At 45.8% G+C, this 20,622-nt stretch overlaps 1 protein-coding gene and 1 long non-coding RNA gene across 5 annotated transcripts in view; one reads left to right on the forward strand and one right to left on the reverse strand.

Annotated features, from left to right (window-relative positions):
• Nucleotides 1–287: 287 nt before the first annotated feature.
• ESR1 (estrogen receptor 1) overlaps nt 288–20,622 on the reverse strand; it is a 398,889-nt gene continuing 378,554 nt past the window's right edge. For all 4 annotated transcript variants that reach the window (XM_025294352.2, XM_025294351.2, XM_006080203.3 and 1 more), the window contains 2 exons: nt 9,746–9,929; nt 288–4,899 (listed from right to left, as the gene is read on the reverse strand). In XM_025294352.2, coding sequence (XP_025150137.1) covers nt 4,665–4,899; nt 9,746–9,929 — 419 coding nt within the window. In that variant the 3' untranslated portion in view covers nt 288–4,664. The remainder of the gene's footprint in view (nt 4,900–9,745; nt 9,930–20,622) is intronic.
• On the forward strand, nt 10,292–12,725 carry LOC123327649. Its single transcript, XR_006542284.1, has 3 exons — nt 10,292–10,451; nt 11,286–11,390; nt 12,624–12,725. It is a non-coding gene; the product is annotated as an uncharacterized LOC123327649 (long non-coding RNA).

The raw sequence follows: 20,622 nt of genomic DNA on the forward strand, positions 1-20,622 counted from the left end.
TCACCTTGCTGATGAGGAAGCAGAGGCTCTGAAAATTCATGACCAATGGTCATAAAACTTGTATGTGCCGGAGCCAAGAAGTGCGGCCAGGTCTGCCTGACTCCAAGGACCACACGTTCCCTTCTGTGCCTGGGGCGGGAGGTCAGTGGGGGTTGGAGGGGAGCCTGGCATCAGACTGATCACCTGAATTCACTGCACTCTGACGATGCATGTCACCACTCTGATCTTGGGCAGCCAGCACTAAACCACCAGCAAGAAGGGGGCTGACACAAAAACAAACAAAAGGCTTTCATTTAATTCTTTATTTGAACATCAAATAGGTAGAGAAAATTGTTTAAGGTGCTTGAGCATCCCACTGGATTCTTTTTTTTTTTTTTTTAAGGTGCAAAAGAGGTTTACAAGTGTGTTTCATTAAACAAAGCAAAGCTGCAACAAAACAGAATCACATCAATAATAGTATGTATCGGCGTATTAATCCATCAAACACAATTTGGCATTTGAGCTTTTCCCCGTAAAAACAAGAGCTCTACACTGAAGAATACGTAGTGCACAAAAAGCGCTGTTTATAAACCGTGAGAGAACATAAACTGGCATAATGTCACTTATTAATTCAAGTCTCTATGACCAATGACCTCTCTGTGAATGCAAAGGGGTCTGTGCCTCAGGCACCTGTTCATGGGGCTGTATGTGGTTTCCAGGGTACACAGCTCTGTAAAAACACACTGAAGATGGGTTTGAAACATGGCAGCATTTACACATTTTAAAAGTTCAGGCACATTTGGATGCAAAAAAAAAAAAGAATAGAAATTTTTCTTGAATCTCTGAAAGACAGTGCAAACTTGAAGTGCCATAATAGAGGCAGCAGTTACTTAGAAAATAATTTTCAGTGACTTAGAAGGAGGCCACATTCACTTTAATCCAAATGGAAAGGAACTGCAGTTAAAAACAGAGAAATAACACTAATGAAAAGGTGGATGTGTGGGACGGCACTTAAAGTCATTTGCTCCAGTTGACAGTAAGTTTTCAGGGAGTTCACCCAGGAACTGTGCAGTGTCATCTGGGTCGTCATCCCAAGACTTGAACCCAAGAGAATCACGGTTATCTCAGAAGCTACATATGAGTCTACATGTGTTTCTAATAACTAGTTTCCGGAAGCAAATCTGCCTGTGAATATCAGACGTTAACTATGGTCCTAGTGATGACTCCCAGTACCCACAGTCCATCTCAGAGGTGGGGAGTGTGACTAGGAAGGGATTTGGGATTAGTTTCATGTAGGGATAGTCTAAACCAGTGGCCTAAACCAATAGCCATTTCAGCGTATAAAGATTTTAAAGCAAGAACATTGTAATGGGATCAGAAGTTGGATTATCAGTTAGCCCCTTATTTGTTCAGCCCTCAAAAGGCATGGGCTATGGCATGGTTAAACATAGTTGCAAGGTTAATAGGGAAATTGAATCAGTGACTATACTTCCTCAAGGGCTGGGTTTTGCAACCTACCTAGGGTCTTCTCTTTGGATGAACTAACCTCTCTGATTGTTGCGTGACAGCATTACAGAATCATTACTGCAAGCCTGGAGCTAGGCAATGGCTAAAAGAAACACAGACCACCAGCTATTTCTTGGACTGTACTGCACATGCCTCTAGTTCTGCCCCAGAACTCAAGCTGCCATTACAGGATCAGCTGTCATATACAGCTAGTTATTCCGGGTTAACAGGACACAAGTGAAATACTGAATCCCGGTGCATGCCCCAAGTGCCAGTGCTGATCTGCCTCAAGATGCTTTCAGGACTCTTATCACGATATTTTTCATTCTTAAAATGCCCAAACCCATTTCCCCACTCTATTCCAACCCATCCACTCCCTCTCTGACCATGTCTTTCAAACTTTAAACTGTATCAGAGTAGGGGGGAAAAACACAGCATATTCCCTACTTCCAAGTAACATCAGCTGCAAAGTATTAGCTCTCCATTAGTGGCACTTCATATAAGAACAAGAGATTTCTAAAATTACTTGAAACTCCCAGGCTACCATACCAACCATCTGGTGCTCTCTGCCCATTTCAAATGTAATAGTGTCTTTACATGAATACAAACATCTTATGTGAATAATGTAAAACCCTCCGCTGGATTATTGTTTGGATTTAGCTGGTATTACATCATCTAGAATCCTAGAATTTTTTTGTTTGTTTTTATTTTTTTAAAAGAAAATCTAAGTATAAACATTAAAAAGAACCCACTGACCCATTAGCTACTGTCCAAAAATATTACTACTTATATTTTGGTAAAGCAAAATTAGCTGCCCTGAATAATTTTCCTTTTCAGGCATAATCTCTGCTACATATGATTGTCTATCATTCAATATCCAACAATAGGCATCTGGATTAGTGCTATTTCATCTACTGTGGATATAAAAGTTGATATGAAAATGTGATCATCATTTAAATGAATAATCACCAGGCCTTAGGCATCAATGACTACATGACAAGGTAGTAATACAAAAAAAGTAAACATATTTTTTGTTGGCTTTGAATGTTAACCCAGTCAAATTAAATCCAAAACAGAATCACTACATTCAGTTGTCTGATAAACAAGCATTGCAATTTCAAAAAAATATATATTATACTATATAAGGTGCTTCTTAAACAAAAACAACAAAAGAATTATGTTCTAAACATTCTTACTGCAGATGCATAAAATCGGCCCCAAATTTAGATGCACTTGTGAAAAAACTTTTTTTTTTTTTGGCCTTCCCAGGTTCCTGGCCCTTTGGTGATCACTTACTGGGTAATCAGATGAGTGAAATCCACTTTTGAAACAGGCATCCCAAGAGAAGCCCTAGAAGCTTGGCTGGGTTTGTTGACTAACACATTGCCTATCAACAGGGTTCGAGTTACAGACGATGTGGTCACCAGAGGAAACCAAACTTTCTTTATAGCTGAGAAGGGGAACTAATTCATAATTGCTTTAGAGAAGCAAAGACCCAGGGAAGCCTGCCCTGTGATTGGAGTGAGCTTTTCTTGTTTAGCCTATAGGTCCAATGGATTCCTATGGCCCAATTCTAGTCTTTCTCTCTTGGCTTAGGAAGTTCAATGAAATAGAATCTGGAGAAGTTTTGTTTCCCCCCACCACCCCTTGAGGCTATACCCTGATTTTTGCATGAGCTGCATACAACCAAGGGCAGGTGTGGTCTGACCAGGCCCCAGGCAGCCTGAGTTCAGAAAGCTCCAATCCTGGCCCTCCTCCCCCAAGGAGCACTTGCCTCCAACCAGGGTCACTGGGAGCATAGAAGGGAGGAGGAGGAGGACAGCCCTCCATGGACCCCAGGGCAGCCCCGTACTACACTGTGGGGTCAGCCTGTAGCACTCCTAAGTGGCTGCAGCCTGTGGCAGGGCCACCCTGAGCCTCACAGTTTTATCCAGTTTCTGCCCTGTTTACCTCTTTGGTCTCTAGCCCCTACGAGAATCATGCACGTTTACTATTAAACCCAGTGCCCCGGGGCTAAAAGTGTCACCAGAGTGCCTGCTCCTTTGCCCTTGGTCGCAGCCTGAAAATGAAAGTGAAGTCGCTCAGTCGTGTCTGACTCTTTGCGACCCCATGGACTGTGGCCTACCAGGCTCCTCAGTCCATGGGATTTTCCAGGCAGGATTTTTGCAGCCTAGGCACTAGGAATTCACCTTGAAAGCGACACACCAGGAAGAGCCATGTAGAGCGCCCTCTGCTGGTAGGAGTGAGATCACACTAGAACAGGTCCTGAAGCCCATTTACTGCAAGTCCTGGGGTTGGAGGGGGGTAGGGGGGTGGGGGGGAAGCAGGGGGAGGTGAGGCTTTCTTTTATAAAATGAAAATGAAAACAAAAGACAAGTATCTATCTAAACTGGTGGATGTGGAGGTTATTTAACTGGGATCAACTTTGCTGCTTTCCATGGATCCATGGGAAGCATGAATTAATTGGAACCCATGACCTATATATATTTAGTGCTCTAAATGGTAAAGCATTTAGCAAATTTGAAGGTGCAGTGTACTAAGCTGACAAAGTCTTGACAATTAGGGGCCTTCCTTCCCTGTGTGCATCTTGTATTCCTATAGGGGAAGTGGGTGGACAATCACTGAATATTCTGCTACAGCCATACAACAGAGCAAAAGCTTTAATAAAATGATATGGACCTATAGGAATACAAGAGGACATTATAATGAACCCTGGGCCTCGCTTTCTCCAAGTCAGCCATTAAAGGAGCCACTTTCAGTTCTTTCCTGTGGCTGATGCTCAGATCCATTAAAAAGTGCTTCACATTCACGGAGGTGAAATGTCCATTCTCCAGGCCTGGGTCACAAATAGCTAAAGTGCACAGTCATCTGAACCCAGCTGGGAGACCGAGCTCAGTAATGAAGCGCTAGGTGAATCCTCGTGCTGAGTAAGGTAGCAAAGGCAGAGAGAGAGAGAGAACGGTTACAAAGAAATGAGCCCTGGAATCCCTTTGGCTGTTCCCAAAACAAGGCGTGCCACGTAGAACTGAGTGAGCGAATGAATGGCCATCCACATCAGAAAGCCCGTGGTGGGTGCATGCCAAGAGTGTGTGCAGGGGCAGAATTCGGCTAGAGTGATGCATGATGTGGGTAAAGTGCAACAGGGATTCTCAGAACCTTGGCAGGGAGCGGGGGAACTCTCAGACTGTGCTGGGGAAATTCTCTGCCTCCCCAGTGATGTAATATGTTTGCAAGGAATGTGATGAAGTGCAGCCAGTGGGGGCCAGCTGGCTCTGATTCACGTCCTCCGGGGGTGCGCTCCCGAAGTTGGCTGGGGCGTGCAGGCGGTGGGCATCCAGCATCTCCAGCAGCAGGTCGTAGAGAGGCACCACGTTCTTGCACTTCATGCTGTATAGATGCTCCATGCCTTTGTTGCTGCAGGAGGGGAGACACAGACAGGACCGCTCAGACCAGACTCAGACCCAGGACGGCTGAAACGCTGAGGAAGGGCAACTAAGAAAAGCCCCAGGACACTATGCCAACCTTTCTTCCTGCTTCAAGAGCCAGTTTAGGGTTCACTACACAGGTGACTTTCTCTCCTCTATCACCGCTACATCTAAAAAGAGAAGTTGTGTTTGTTGTTGTCATTTAGTCGCTAAGTGGTGTGACTCTGCAACCCCATGGACTGTAGCTTGCCAGGCTCCTCTGTCCATGGGATTTCTCAGGCAAGAATACTGGAGTGGGTTGCCAGCCACCAAGCAGGAAAAAGGTTTTTTTAATGGGGGCGGGGTGGGGGTACATCGCTTGGCATGTGGGATCTTAGTACCCTGACCAGAGATTAAACCCAGGCCCCCTGCATTGGAACCATGGAGTCTTAAACACTAAGACTGCCAAGAAGGTCCAGGAAGGAACTTCTCAAATACGCAAAACAGTTCAAGAAGTTCCCTTGCTCACAACTGTCCAGCTGCTTCTCATTTAACTCAGAATAAAATCTCAATTTCTGGCTGTGCTGTGCAAGGCCGGACTGACATGCCTTCCACCCACCTCTCAGACTTTGTCCCTCCTCCCTAACCCATACCTTGAGCCAGCGGAGTTTTCATGCTGCCCCTTAAAGGCACCAAGTTCTTTATGCCTAGACTCAGGGTACCTGCACTGGTTCTTCCCCGCCCTGCCTGGAGGCACTTCTCCCAGATCTCCGGGTGTCACCCGTTCTGAGAGACCTGCCAAGACCCCAAGGGCAGGGGGCTCAAGGCCCTGCGGCTTTAGCCATCCTCTTTCAACCTCACTCTGTTTACCTGCCAGCGCGCATATCAACCTGAAACCCTTCTATGTATGTATTTATGTACATATGTATTTTTATTCTTTTTAAAACACCTTTACTTGTCTGCCTTGGGTCTTAGTTGCGGCATGCGGGATCTTTGGTTCTGGTGTGCAGACTCTCTAGTTGTGGCACACGGGCTCAGTAGCTTCGCGGCATGAGGGATCTTAGTTCCCTGATCAGAATTCGAACCCTGGTCCCCTGCACTGCAAGGCAGATTCTTAACCACTGGACCACCAGGGAAGTCCCTGTATTTTTATTCTTGCTCCCTAAGCACAAGCACATACACACAAGCACAGACACACACAGACCTAACACACATGGTGCAAGTTCCACGAGGGGTAGCAATTTGTCCACCCTGTTAGGCCTAGCACAGTGGCAAGAACATGGTAAATCCTCAGAAAATACGGGATAGACAGGCAAATGCAGGCAAATGGCATTTCTCCTTTGACCACTCTCCCCTACTGTCTTGCTCCACCAGCCACACTTCTGCCTGTCTCCTCCACCACACCACCAGCAGGAGAAAAAAAAACCCAAACACTATTATCTAGCTTGAAATTTCTTTTAAAAGAATCATGTATCGTAAGTAGGCAGACCAAGAGCCTCCTAAAAATTACTTGCATTTTCAGTCAGGGGAATGTCAACCCTTGTTGGAGACGTGCCATGAAAACAATCAGGCTTCAGAGCAATTCGGGCCGTATAACAGCCACCAAAATTACATTTTTAAGTGGGATTCTGTGGTTGTTTTTTTTTTTTCTGGTTTGTTTGTTTTAATTTAAAATGCTGTTAAAGTTAAATGCCCCTGGATCTGACACCGTCTTTTTCTTGCAACCCGATGAATCACATTTACCGTGAGATGAAATCTGGTGTTAAATGCTCTGCATGACAGCATATGGTCGGGGCCAAGCTTAACACAACAGAGTTCTGTAATTTAGATTGGCTGTAATGAGGCACCACAATATTGTCGGTGTTGGTGTGTGTGTGTGTGTGTGTGAGAGAGAGAGAGAGGGAGTCTGCAAGCCAGTTCAAAGCTTGCAACAGAACAGCAAATTCTCTTCAGCCCTTCACACAATTCAAACAGAAACTCCCACTGCCATTGCCCTTTTCCACCTGTTGCCAGTAAAACTAGCAAGGCTTGTATATTCAGTGCAAATATACTTTGGTATTAACTAATGAGGCTTCCTAATGCTGAGAAGCAGTTAATGGATCTGAAAATTCAGCAATTCCAACCACCACCACCAACAAAAAAAATCCTTCATCTGTGATATACAGTTTCTTCATCGAATTCCTAGCTCAGAGTAAAGCTAATATATTTTCTTCAAGGGGAAGGCTACTCTCTGAGCCAGAAAATTTGGTAGAGGCTTGTGTTATTCTGATCCATCCCCCTTTTCCCTCTGTGTAATATTCATCAAAAGAAATGGACAGGAAAGGACTGAAAATGTATACTCCAAATGCAGTAATCTACTTAACCTGGCCGGATTCTCGGGGACTCCTGGGAACACAGACTACAGTCACTTTGACAAGTGAGAGCCATCATTTTTGAATTTCAAATTCACGGGGAAAACCTCAGGTAATTTGTCTTTTCCTTCATGAGTGACAACTCCTTCACTCAGTAATGAAGTTATGCTCATATACCGCATCTAAGAGTTCATACATGGCACTGAGTGGGTTACAACGAAAGAAAGATACATTTATTTTCTCAAGAAGCAAACGACTTGTGGAGTTAGCTCCAGAAAAGGAGCCACCTGGAACTCTGATGGGATGAACTTCTCGCCACCTGACTCACAGTTTTTCAAGGTTTGAAGACCCCTTAAAAAATAAATCTCTTTCCAGACACCTTGGCCCTTCCCTCAGAGCCACTGAGAAACAGAATCTCTTTTTCATTCCTGGAGGCCTGAAGTAAGCCCAAGGTCATAGGGACTTCATCATGCAGGTGTACCATCACTTTGTTGTGGTCTTTCTGGAGTAAAGAATCTAATACTTTCTTCATCTGTTCCCTGAGGGATAAGTTCTGTTCATGGGAACAGTACCCAGTAAGTCCCTGGCCAGGCATTTAGAATAGAAACAAGGCCATTTTCGCCTTGTGGTGCAGAAAGCCTCTATTTCCTCCACTATCAACCTTCCTTATCTCCTATAGAAAATATTTATTGAATAGTCACTCCGTGCCAAGCCCCATGCTTCGGGGTACTGGGTCCACAGAGTAAGCAAAACAGGTTGTGAGAACTGTCTCACAGAGTTTACATTTGTAGTCTAATGGTACTGGAAGATAATAAAATGGGCAATAACAATCTGGAAGAACAGGCTGTAAATCCCATCTACGTGTTAAGGGTCAGGAGATGCTTCCTGCAAGGAATCGTATCTAAGCTACGACAGGCTAGCTTACTGTCCAGGAAGATTCACTCTCTGTGCCCTGTGTTCATGATCCTTGACTTTGGGTGTTATTCTATGACTTGCTCGCCCAATGGGATGTTCGTGGACATGGACTGAACTAAAAGATTAAAATGTGCTTCACCAAACTGACTCGCCCTCTGGTGCCTCTGCCATCAGTATGAGAAGAACGTGTCCCAGCTCTCCTGTTGGTACAAGGAGGACAAAAGGCACTCGGGTTAGTCACCCAGCTGACCTTCAGGCCTGCAGCTTGGTGCAGAGCCTCCAGCTGTGCCCAGCTTCCATCACCTGACCTTCAGGTGTGTGAGTCCAGAGGAAGTAAAACAGCTGTGCAGTCAACCCGCAGCCTGCAGCACCTCCCCGCTGACTCAGAGAACAGCTGATCAGCGCCAGAGCCTAGACTCCCAGGAAGTCCTACAAGTAAGGCTACAGCATAAGAGGGGCTTCCCAGGTGGCTCAGTGGTAAAGAATCTGCCTGCCAAGAAGGAGTCTTAGGTTTCATCCCTGGGCCAGGAAGATCCCCTGGAAAAGGCAATGGCACCCCAGTCCAGTACTCTTGCCTGGGAAATCCCATGGACGGAGGAGCCTGGTAGGCTGCAGTCCATGGGGTCACTAAGAGTCGGACACGACTGAGCGACTTCACTTTCACTTTCATGCATTGGAGAAGGAAATGGCAACCCACTCCAGTATTCTTGCCTGGGAAATTTCATGGACAGAGGAGGCTGGTGGGCTACAGTCCCTGGAGTTGCAAAGAGTCGGAGATGACTTAACAACTAAAGAATAGTAGCAGCAGCAGCAGAGGATAAGAAGTAATGGAAGCAAAATAAATGGATTTATATTTTCATCTAAAAGCAATGGGAAGCCATTCCAAGGCTTTAAGTAGGAAAACAGTGCGATCAGATTTGGTATCAGAATGATCACACTGGCTCTACCGTGGAGAGTAGATCAGAAAGGCTGTTAATGGATCTGAAATTAAATCTGGAGAGATAGGTTAGGCAGCTGGGACAGACATCTAGGAGGAAATGATGGGGACTCGGACTTGGATCATGGCAAAGGGGGCGACAAGAATGGTTTGAGAGGGCTAGAAGAGTCGAGGTTGACCGTCCATGAGGGGTTTGGACCCAGAGTGTCTCATTTAGAATTTACACCCATAAGTAAGAAGAGTGTGACACGGGAGCTGTAACAGATGTGCCCAGTGCCTTCTGAGGACGAGTGTGCTCACAGACTGCCCATGACTGGCAGGGACAAAGTGAACAACCAAAGAAGATTCCCCCTTTCCCTGACCTGCACGCCACACACTGTGAACCCACGTAAGATGCTGCATGGGCTCCAAGCTGAGCGTGAGTTAGCGCTTCCTCTGTGAAGCCTTCTCTGACGCCTGCCCACACCCCCAGACAGATTCGGGGCCTCCGTCCTCCATCCTCCCATGGTGTTCACACTCTTCGTGGGCCCAGAACTGCCCCAAGTGTGTTATCTGTATGCAGGCGTCAGCCCTTCCTGGGCCTGCTGCCACACAGGGTTGGGGGCTGGGTTCCCTTACATCTTTGCTGTGAGAGAAACCCAAGGAGGCCTCACCTCATGTGCCTGAAGTGAGAGAGGATGAGGAGGAGTTGGGCCAGACGCCGGTGCTGCTGCTGCAGAGTCAGGCCTGCTTTGGCCATCAGATGGATCAAGGTGTCTGTGATCTTGTCCAGGACGCGGTGGATGTGGTCCTTCTCTTCCAGAGACCTCAGAGTGCTGGACAGAAATGTGTACACTCCTGAATGTGCAGAGAAAGAGAGAGAGAAACTCAAAGAGGATAAGGTCCAGGGGTGATACTGAGACAGTGCCCCTCTGAAGCCCCCACCCTCCACGCCCAACCACTGAGAAGTTGAGGATCTATTTGGTCCAGGCAACTATGCAAAACTCCTCATGAATATATATGTCTGAGAGCACATGTCTAGGAAACTCATGTCACCTCCTGTGTGTGAGCCAGTTTTCAGGGTTTGTCATCAAGATTTCCTAGAAAGGCTCTGCTTGCTTTGGGGCCGTGACAGTCATACCAGCCATCTCTTCTCTGACAGGCCCTTCGCCAGTGCCAACTATCCTGTTAACGCTGATGACAGCTCCAGGAAGGCAGCATTATCGCTCCATTTCACACGAAGAAACCAAAGTGCCAAAAAACTGTATTAACTTGTGGAGTGAACTCAACGGGACAGAGCAGAGTTGAGAATAACCCCAATGTGCCGACTCCACATCCAGTCTTATACTGGAAACTCTCAGAAGACACGTGACACCCTAGGTGAGATGCACAGAGTGAGTAAAAGGGATTTACTAAGTGATTGACAGGTAACATTTGCAGGTAGGACTTAATCTGCTGCTACATTTCAGGTCAGGTTTGGGACCTTCGTACTTTTCAGGCTCAGCTGAAAGGTTTATGATAGGAAGGGCGAAAGGACCCTGGGAAGTGCTGTTTTTCATTGCCAAGTTTGGATTTATGTGCCCTCTTGCCTTTCTTCTGGTAGTAAACCCCTGCTCTTAGAGCCACAGGTAGTCTTCAGACTAAAATTAGACAATCGGGTCACTCGATTCCTTTGGATAGCATTAGCCTCGTGCTAGAAAATCAAAGATTTTTCTGGGCTTGTATATGGCTTCCTTGGGCTTCCCTGGTGGTTAAGATGGTAAAGAATCTGCCTGCGATGTCAGAAACGCAGGTTTGATCCGTAGGTGGGGAAGATCCCCTGGAGAAGGGCATGGCAACCCACTCCAGTGGTCTTGCCTGGAGAATTCCATGGACTGAAGAGCCTGGTGGGCTACAGTCCACAGGGTTGCCGAGAGTTGGACACAACTAAGCACAACAACAACAACAGATACGGAAGCTGTGGATGGAAATTCCTTCCTCTAGGGTGGAGGTGCTTGGAGGATGAGGATATGGGGCTTGTAAGCGCCACCTTCCCAGTAGGAGAGGCTCCCCCTGCTGAGTGGAGCCAAAAAACAAGCGGCAGAGGTGATAGTACCGTGGGTAGGGGAGGGGGCGGGGAGGGAGGGGAGAAATCACGGTTCCCCTCATAAGGTCCTCGTCCCTACTTCTTCCATCTGACCTTAAAGCTTCCATCATATCCTTTTAAACACACAGATCCATAAATTTCCTGTTTGCTTAAGACAGTGTGAGTTGGATTTCTGTGACTTGCAACTGAAAGAATCCAGACGCTTTAAGTTGGGAGTTCAGGAGACAAGGAAGGTGAGTGATAAGAGGTGAGAAGTATTGAAAGCAAACGGAAGGCAGGATGGAGCAGTCTTGTCTCGAGACTGCAGCGATGGATGCTCTATCAAGTGAGCACTGCAGAAGCCAACTTGTTCTGCTCAAAGCACAGCCCCTTGAAGGGAGCAGATGACGAAGGCAATGGTACCCCACTCCAATATTCTTGCCTGGAAAATCCAGTGGATGGAGGAGCCTGGTGGGCTGCAGTCCATGGGGTCACTAAGAGTCGGACATGACTGAGTGACTACACTTTCACTTTTCACTTTCATGCACTGGAGAAGGAAATGGCAACCCACTCCGGTGTTCTTGCCTGGAGAATCCCAGGGACGGGGGAGCCTGGTGGGCTGCCGTCTATGGGGTCGCACAGAGTCGGACACGACTGAAGTGACTTAGCATACATCTATTTAGCAACATTATTTTCAGTCTTATTAGTCCACTGGCCCTCCCATAAATATATTTCTCCTTCTCCCCTCCCCCCATCCTCACTGGGTATTTTCAAGTTAAAGGCCCCCCAGTTTATGAATCCCCGACTCTGTGCTGGTGGCGCAGTGATGAGTTACCGCTCACGCCGCAGCCTGTAGGATGAAAATGGGGAAAACGCCCACACAGAGGAACTCATAGTAAACACAGTTGTAACTGCCCAGAGTGGGAAACAGCTAATATTCAAAACAAATACAGCAACAACAAAACCAGAACGGCCAGGCTCCTGGCTTACAGGCTGTAGAATAGAACAATGTAGCTTTTGGTACCCGGAGGCGTTCTTGTCCAAAGGAAACAGAGCCCAGGATAAGTAAGCAGTGGACAGGCAGTGGGACGAGAAAGAAATTGCTGGATTACTTATGTTCCCTGTGGGCTTCTGATAGAGAAAGGTTGTGCTCATTAGAAAAAAGGGCACATGTCCAGTGCCTTGGGGTGGACCCGGAGGTAACGGGTGGCCAGGGAGGTGTGCACCAGTGGGTTGGGGGGCCCGGGACAGCCCCTGCTGAGCCCCACGGCCCTGCCTCTCCCTGCCCTTATGTCATCACACACACATTCTAGCCTGGTGTCTCTCAGAAGCCCTGCCGTCTGGCTGGAATACCCTGGGAACCTGCCCAGGCCACAGAGCTGACTGAATCCAACTTGGATGATGCATTTTCTACCAATTTCCTTTTTTTTTGTTGTTACCACCCAGGATGCTGGCCTCACTCACCAATCATCCCATTCTTGTTCAAGGAAACCACAGGACGGAGGAGCTTCCACGCCTCTGCACCTGCTCGTCCTGCTTGTGCGCCCAGGGTGAGAGCGGCCGGTACAGAGCTGCGGACGTGTTGAGACCCCACGTGGCACCCTCCCCTCGCCAGCGGAGGCCAGAGCCTTGGCACGCAGGCTCTTGGAAGTGCAGCCCACCTCCCACTGCTGGTTCCCCCTCCTGTACTGGTCCTCCCTCCAGCCTGCTCTCCCTGAGAAGTGTGCGTGCACTGCGTTAGGAGACAGGGATTCCAAGTCTTCTCTTAAGTGTTAATGTTGTAAGAGCAGCTACTGCCTGTGGAGGGTTGCTTTTCTTAACTGACTTTCCGGATACCTGCCATTCTCAGAACAAGCTTGTTTTTCTAGTCCTGTTTTGGCACCAACACAGCTTATCATCTCATCCTTGTCGGCAGATGCTTCCTAGCTGTGCGAATATACTTAGAAATAAACATACAGTCCTGCTGGAATGCCAATAATCGACAACAGCAGCCATCTTCTTTCTGGGCTTTTCTGGCAAGGAAAAAAAAAAAAAAACAAGTGGTCCCAGTTTGTTATCTATTGCTCCTAAGGGGCCAGTGGAGAGAAACAACAGAAATCCTAATTCCCAGAAGGCTTCAGGTGCTCTGGCAAGAGCCAAGCTAGGGCTTCTGGTAATTTTCATACCCCAGGTGGTCCCTGCCACCCTGGACAGCTGTGCCACTGTTCCCAGAAGCACGGAGCCAGTGATCAGACAGTGCGGGCCTTCAGAAACAGTCTTACAACAAGGCAGGCTTTTGCAACTCCCCAGGCTGCTCCAAATCCCCAAGATGGAAAAAACAATCTGTATGTCATTATCCAGGCTCGAAGCGCTGTTGGCAAATCCGAGCTTCTACGTATTCTGAATCTTGCGGCCAAACACTGGGAGTCTCGGGAAGACTCTATGGAGAAAAATCTGGTGGTAGAAAGGAAGGGGGAGCAGAAGCGCCTGGACACCCGGTACAGAAGAGAGCTCAGCCTTTCACCGCCGCCGTCTCTGGCTCTCACTGCCTCGATCTTCTGCGCTCTCCTTCCCCCTCTTGCTCTGCTCAGACACTCTCCTTCCTTCCTTCCTTCCTCTTTTCCACTCCATCCTGCAGGAACACCCTTGTTGCCCCTTCATCACTTTTCCAGATGATGCAGTCTTCTCTTCGGGAAGCTGGAAGAATGCAGATATGGAGACGGCGGTGCACACCTGCCCGTTACTGTATCCAGAGGAAACACTAGCAGGACCCGGGGCCACACGCCTGGGCGCTGACCTCCACCGGGTGGGGGGCGCATCCAGCTGTTCTCGGAGAAGTGAGGAAGGAAGACACTGATGCTTCAGAGCAAAGTCTTCAAGTAAGGCCATTTTTTTTTCCTTTTCTTTTCCAGAAGGACAAATATGACAGTGGATCCTGGGAGAGTCCTTGTGTCCACAGCAGCTTGACCAGAAAAGCAAAGGGAATGACTCAAAGGAAAAAAGAAAACTCCTTAAACCCCCAGCTATAAGTGGTTTAGACCTGAAAGCTGCTGCTCTGCTGGAATAAAAAAGGAACTTTTGGGGGGACTCGGCACACGAAGGACTCGGTGACTCGTCCGCAGATCAGACTGTTAGGTGTGCTGCTGGGCATGGCTCCCACAGTTAAACTGGTGTGTTTGCTCTTAAGTGCCTTCTCGGCGGACAGTTTCACGAGTGCCACATTCGTTTTGGGCATCACGTCTGATGGCTGCTCCTCCTCCTGGCACTGTGGGTCCTGTGGGATGTTGGATGGCTCGTGGTGGCTGAAGCTAGTTAGTGAGGAGGGCTGTGCTGGATAGCCTACAATATGTGGGACAGTCCCACAGAATGAAGGACTTCTTTTCTCTTTCTTTTTTAAAGGGCAGATAATTTCATATTTAAAGTTAGACGTTCACTTCACCAAAATAGACACCATCCATCATTAAAGATGCATTAACCATCAAAGATTTTGAGTTCCAGTTTCTTTGTGTGTGTGTATGTGAGTGTGTGTGTATGTTCTGTGGCAGAGTTTTCCTTTTTTAAAATTTCTGATTGGAGTATAATTACTTTACACAACTGAGCACACACATGCACACATGCATAAAAGTGAAAGTGTTAGTCACTCAGTCGTCTCCCACTCTTTGTGACCCCGTGGACTGTAGCCCACCAGGCTTCTCTGTCCATGAGGTTCTCCAGGCAAGAATACTGGAGTGGGTTGCCATGCCCTCCTCCAGGGGATCTTCCTGACTCAGGGATCAAACCTATATCTCTTATGTCTCAGGCATTGGCAGGCAGTTTCTTTACATGTAAGCATTTTACTACTTTATCAGTTTTTGTATTGTAGTCAAGCCTGGGCATCTGCATTGAAATATACAGCATTTTATTTTAAATTAGTTCAATATTATCCCTCCTTTATGATCATTTTGAAATTATCTGAAATTATATTTTAAAAAAAAGATATACATGTATAGACTATTATTTACTTCATTCTAGGCTAGTCAAAGGAATATGCATGTTTTATTGGACTGGTATTGGTTCCTGGCAATTCTTTTTTTTTTTTTTTCCCCCTGCATTCAAGCTTAATTGTATATTTAATGGCTTTTTCCTTAAGCACAGTTTTATTTTATTTTTAAATTAATTTTTATTAGCGTATAGCTGCTTTACAATGTTGTGTTAGTTTCTGCTGTATAGCAAAGTGAAACCGATATACATACATCCCTTCTTTTTTTGGATTTCCTTCCCAGTTTCAGTCACCACAGAGCACTGCGCAGAGTTCCCTGTGCTATATAGTAGGTTTTCATTTGAAGTTCCTGGCAATTCTAATAGATTTATTTCCAGAGTTTGTGATTCCCAAGCATGGCTGTCTCTCAGTCTCGTCTGTGGGGTTTTCCAAGATGTGGCTGTTCAGGTTCCAGCCAAATCTGCTGACCGAAAGCTGGAATTCGAGCTCTTGTATCTGTGCTTCTTAAAAACTCCCCACTGAGGAGTCTGATGCCTAGCTACGATTAAGAATCACATGATTACCATGATTTGCTCTTTTATGGCCACTACTATGTAAGCTCTTAGAAACATGGACTATATCTTCAGTGAAAAGTGTCTTATCCCAAAGCTGAAACTACTTTGAGGATTTCCTTTCCAACTTCCTTGCCATGTTGTGGTCCCCTATGCTTCTTTCCCCTTTCTGGCTGGGTTGATTAGAATGGAGATAATTCTTAGGATGACCATGGAAGTCACCCAATTAATATTGCAGAGTCCTTGTACAACCACACGGAAGAAGGCTCTGGCACTAACCTATTCAAGCACCCAGTGATATTAAGTAAACAAGAAACAAACCTTCATGTGTTTGCAACATTATACATTTTGGAGCCTATTTGTTATAGTTGTTCTACTCTAAGGCAAGATGAGAAGTATTTTATGACTTGCTGACTGTATCAATGAATAAACTGTATAAATCAGACGAAGTCAAAGTGATGCTTGGTACACCTCCTTTTGTTGCCATTTCTGCATTCCTAAGGCCTTAGGTTGTATGAAACTGAAAGTGTTAGTCACTCAGTCAGGTCTGACTCTTTGCGATCCCGTGGACTGTAGCCCACCAGACTCCTTTGTCCATGGGATTCTCCAGGCAAGAATACTGGAGCAGGTTGCCATTTCCTTCTCCAGTGGATCTTCCTGACCCAGGGATCGAACCCGGGTCTCCTACATTGCAGGCAGATTCTTTACTGACTGAGCCACCAGGGAAGTCCTTAGGTTGCATTATAACAAAATGTGGCAATATAAATCATTTCTCTTCCCAAATGCCAAAACTGCCACATTTTGTCATAGAAAGCATGATGTAGATTCTAGAACCACCTCATCATCTCCTGTCATGCTAATCATTCCTTCTGAATACTAACATAATTCATAGCAACCAATAAGTTCAAAGAATCAAGAGGGAAGCCCAGGATGTCAGAATGTTTAGTTAGTCATCATTCAAAGATGCCACTCCCAACATTATTAAGGTTTCAGAGACTGCACTGTACCATGCAGGAACTGACTTCTCATGTCATGAACTGAACAAAAAGAGTATTGCCTTGAGCAATATTTGTCCAGAGGCAGGAAAGGTCCATCCTTCTGGCAGTGTGTGATTATTTACTAAAAGGTGAAGAACTTTTCATAACTCCCAGTCCTTGAGCAAACGTTTACTATTACTCTAGTCTTTGTAAGATCACACACTCCTCCAATCATCTTCTAAGTGGTCTCATAGTGAGGTCTCACAGTGAAGATAAGTATTCTTGTCACAACACAACAGGGACCACAGCAGTCCTTTCATTTTGGCATCCCTATAACATCCACAAGTACTCCCGTGGCACAGATGACTATGAACTCATCCACGAATGATTCAGTGACATTTATCAATTGAGCATAATTTTTAGTGAAATCTAATAGATATCCACTTATATGCCTTCAAGCTGACTCAAAGGACAAACCTCTAAATGATTTCAGGTGGTGAAACTGATGACTTGATTTAATTGACCTGAAAAGAAATCTCAAAAGTGTATTTAAAAAAAAAAATTTTTTTAGGACGTTCCTGGTGGTCCAGTGGTTAAGAATTCACCATTGCAGGGAACATGGGTTCAATCCCTGACCCGGGAAGATCCTGCGTGCCTCAGGACAACTACACATGTGCACTACAACAGCTGAGCCTATGCTCCAGAGCCCATGAGTCACAACCACTGAGTCAATGTGCCAGAAGCACTAAAGCCCTCGCCTAGAGCCTGTGTGCCTATGCACAGCAACAAAGACCTAGCACAGCCCAAATAAGTACAATGTTGAAAGAAAAATAAAATCATTTTAGTGGTATCCATGTGTCTCACTCCTATACATAAAATCACCGTCTTTACTTTTTGTAATAAATAGCCCCCTAGCCTTATACCTTTTAGGATGAAGCCATTATGAATCTGTATCGCTGACGCAAGGATCAAAGCCCTGTCTCTTGCGTTTCAGGCAGATTCTTTAGCACCTGAGCCTTCAGGGAAACCCTATGTTGCTTAGGGGCCTCCTTTTTGTTAGTTATGTCTGTGATATATGAAGAAACAGCCAGGTTTCTGATTTTCCTATTCCTCAGTCAATTACTACCTTTCTGAGATCAAGAAGAAGACAGTCTGAAGAGATAACTTGATGGAAAATGGGTGGCCTGTCTAATACAATGGAGTTTGTTCACCGGTTCCATGTGGAACTCCTAGTCCAGGTGAGCTGGCCTGGTCTCAAGAGGTGCTGAGGGTTTCTTTTTTTTCCCCAGAAAACGTAGGTTAACGCAGTCTGGATGGATTTGTTGCCCTGCATCTCACCTTTTCTCACTTGCCGTTTCAAAGACAATGGAGCAATAGCGCAGAGCTGGAAGCTGCTCTTTACACCCATGGGGGCAGATTTATTTTCCAAAAATGATCACAATGATATCTCCCATCCAACATGGGTTTCCAGAATGTGATCTTGGCACTCCTGTCATGGAGATGTGTGAGTTATGCCCCTCCCTGGAGGTTGGGTGGACCCATGACTTGCTTGCAATCAATAGAATGGGATAGATGACACTGCCTGGCTTCCAAGGTACAATATGCTTGTCATATAAGGCATACAGCTTCTGCCTGTCAACTGACACTTGCTTCTGGAGCCCTCACTGTCTTCCTTGTAAGAGGCACAGTGCAACAGGCCACAAAGAAGCCAAGGCCACAGCTAAGCACCACAGTTGACTGTTGGCTGACGCGCCAGCCAACAGCAAGCATCAGTAGGCAGCATGTGAGCAAAGACCTTTAAGATGTCTCCAGCCAATGACTATCAAATTACTGTTAGTGGATGACCCTCACCTGAGGCCCCAGACATGATGAAGAGGGAATGGTGCATGCCCTCTGTGCTCTATCCAAATCCATGATTGAGACAGTCCAAATCCTTTTTTCTCTTCTCTTAGCCATTCAATTTTGAGGTGATTTATTCCACTGCAGCAGAGCACAGAGCACACCTGGGTGTCTGCACAAGACAGGCAAAGTGGAGACTAGACTCCGGATCTGGTACATCATGAGATGAGACAGCATTGGAGTACTTCCTGCTCCACGTGAGGAATCCTCCCAACTCCCGATGCCTCAACCCCACCTTGAATCTCCACTCTGGTTAGTATAATGGTCAGGGCTTGAGTTCATCCTATCAGATGCTATGCACAGTTAACAAATTTCATAGGAGGTATTTACCCCTAACAACTGCCCAGCTGATGATCAAAATAAATGGATCTTCCCCTAACTGGCAACCTCATGTATCAGCACCCTACTTTCTTATCAGAGGAATTCCCAGGTGATGCTAGTGGTAAAGAATCCATCTACCAAGGCAGGAGACATAAGAGACGTGGGTTCGATCCCTGGGTCAGGACGATCCTCTGGAGGAGAGCATGGCAAGAGAAGAGGACACTCAAATTCTCAGCTGCAGCATCCTTATCAGGTGCTGGCTGTAATAAATAGACCTTGTAGAGATTTGCCTAAAGGAGAGTTTTTACGTTGAACAACTAATCTATTTCATTTTATTTTTATTAAAAGCCGGTAGACCTTATAATGGAATGTGTTCTCTTTGCTTTGGCCCAGCGAAGAAGCTGAAAGCCAAATTTGTGGCCCACTCCTAGGAACTGTACAGATGGACTGCTGTGTGCTAATCTGACTTCTGAATTTATTATTTTCTTCACATTATTTCCCCTTTTTTCAGATTGTGTCAATTACTGCCTTCCTCATTTTGCATCACATGAAATTCAGTAGGCCATTTCAAATCCTTTGTGGAACAAAGGCAATACATAAACAAAATAAAGAACACGCCGCCCTCCTCTGTCAAAGCAATAAACAGGGTTAGCGTGAATACAAATGTTTATAAAACATCATTAAACATTCATCTGACTTCACCGCAAAGCCAAAAAAAGATGATATATGATCTAAGAATATACAGTGGGTTGAATGCACATGTTCTTGTAATTCTGAGTTGAACAGCACTGTTTAAAAATCCTGGGATGATCTACGCTGGTCACTGTGAAGTGACACCTTCTTGTGTGATTGTAAAGGCCACCCCTTCTGGTTTGGGTTTGCATGTTTATCTTCAGAGCCACAGAGATGCAGATATATTCTCTCCCCTTTTCCTAGACAGAGAATGAAAATGGTGAAATGGCTGACACTTCTCACTGATTATTTTGAAAAAGATAATTACTGTCCAAAATTACTGTTTCAGAAAGATAAGTGGACATGTAGATGATACCTATTCTTCAGATGTATCAGTTCCATCATTTCAAGAGAGCTCTGCATTAGATGAAAATTGTGTTGAAAAAGTGCCGCGTAACTGTGACAGTCTGTCTCGTTTCTCCATAACAGAGCCTCGTGAGAGGATGTATTACATCGTAAAAAAGGAGACACAGAATTCTAGAATTGTGGATTTAACTTAAGTTTCATGGTTTTTCGCACCATTTGGAGGAACAAAATCCTTTTAAAAGAGTGAACTTCCTGTGAAACCTTCACATATAAACTGAATGAAGTCAAATCTCTCTGATTAAAGCAGAAGAAATGGGGAAGTGGAGACGAGAGGTTGGTCCCTCAGCCTCTCCCTCTCTGATTCACGCCCCTATCCTTTGGTGACCGGAGGCTCCTTCTGACACACAGGGCTCGAGCAGAAGGTTTACAAACCACTGATCTCAGGACCATGAGAAGACAAGCCACAGACTGGGAGAAAATATTTGCAAAAGACACATCTACTAGAGGACTCTTAGCAAAATAAATAAGAACTTGAAACTCAAGAAAGAGAAAATCAATGACCCAATTAAAAACTGGGCAAAAGACCTGAACAGAGACCTCACCAAAGAAGAGATAGAAGATAGGCCAATAAAAAGATCCTTCACATCATATGTCAATTGTTGTTGCTGTTATTCAGTTGCTCAGTTGTGTCTGACACTTTGCAACCCCATGGACTGCAACACGCCAGGCTTCCCTGTCCTTC

The sequence above is a fragment of the Bubalus bubalis genome, chromosome 10 (genome assembly GCF_019923935.1).
Source record: "Bubalus bubalis isolate 160015118507 breed Murrah chromosome 10, NDDB_SH_1, whole genome shotgun sequence".
Classification (NCBI taxonomy): domain Eukaryota; kingdom Metazoa; phylum Chordata; class Mammalia; order Artiodactyla; family Bovidae; genus Bubalus; species Bubalus bubalis.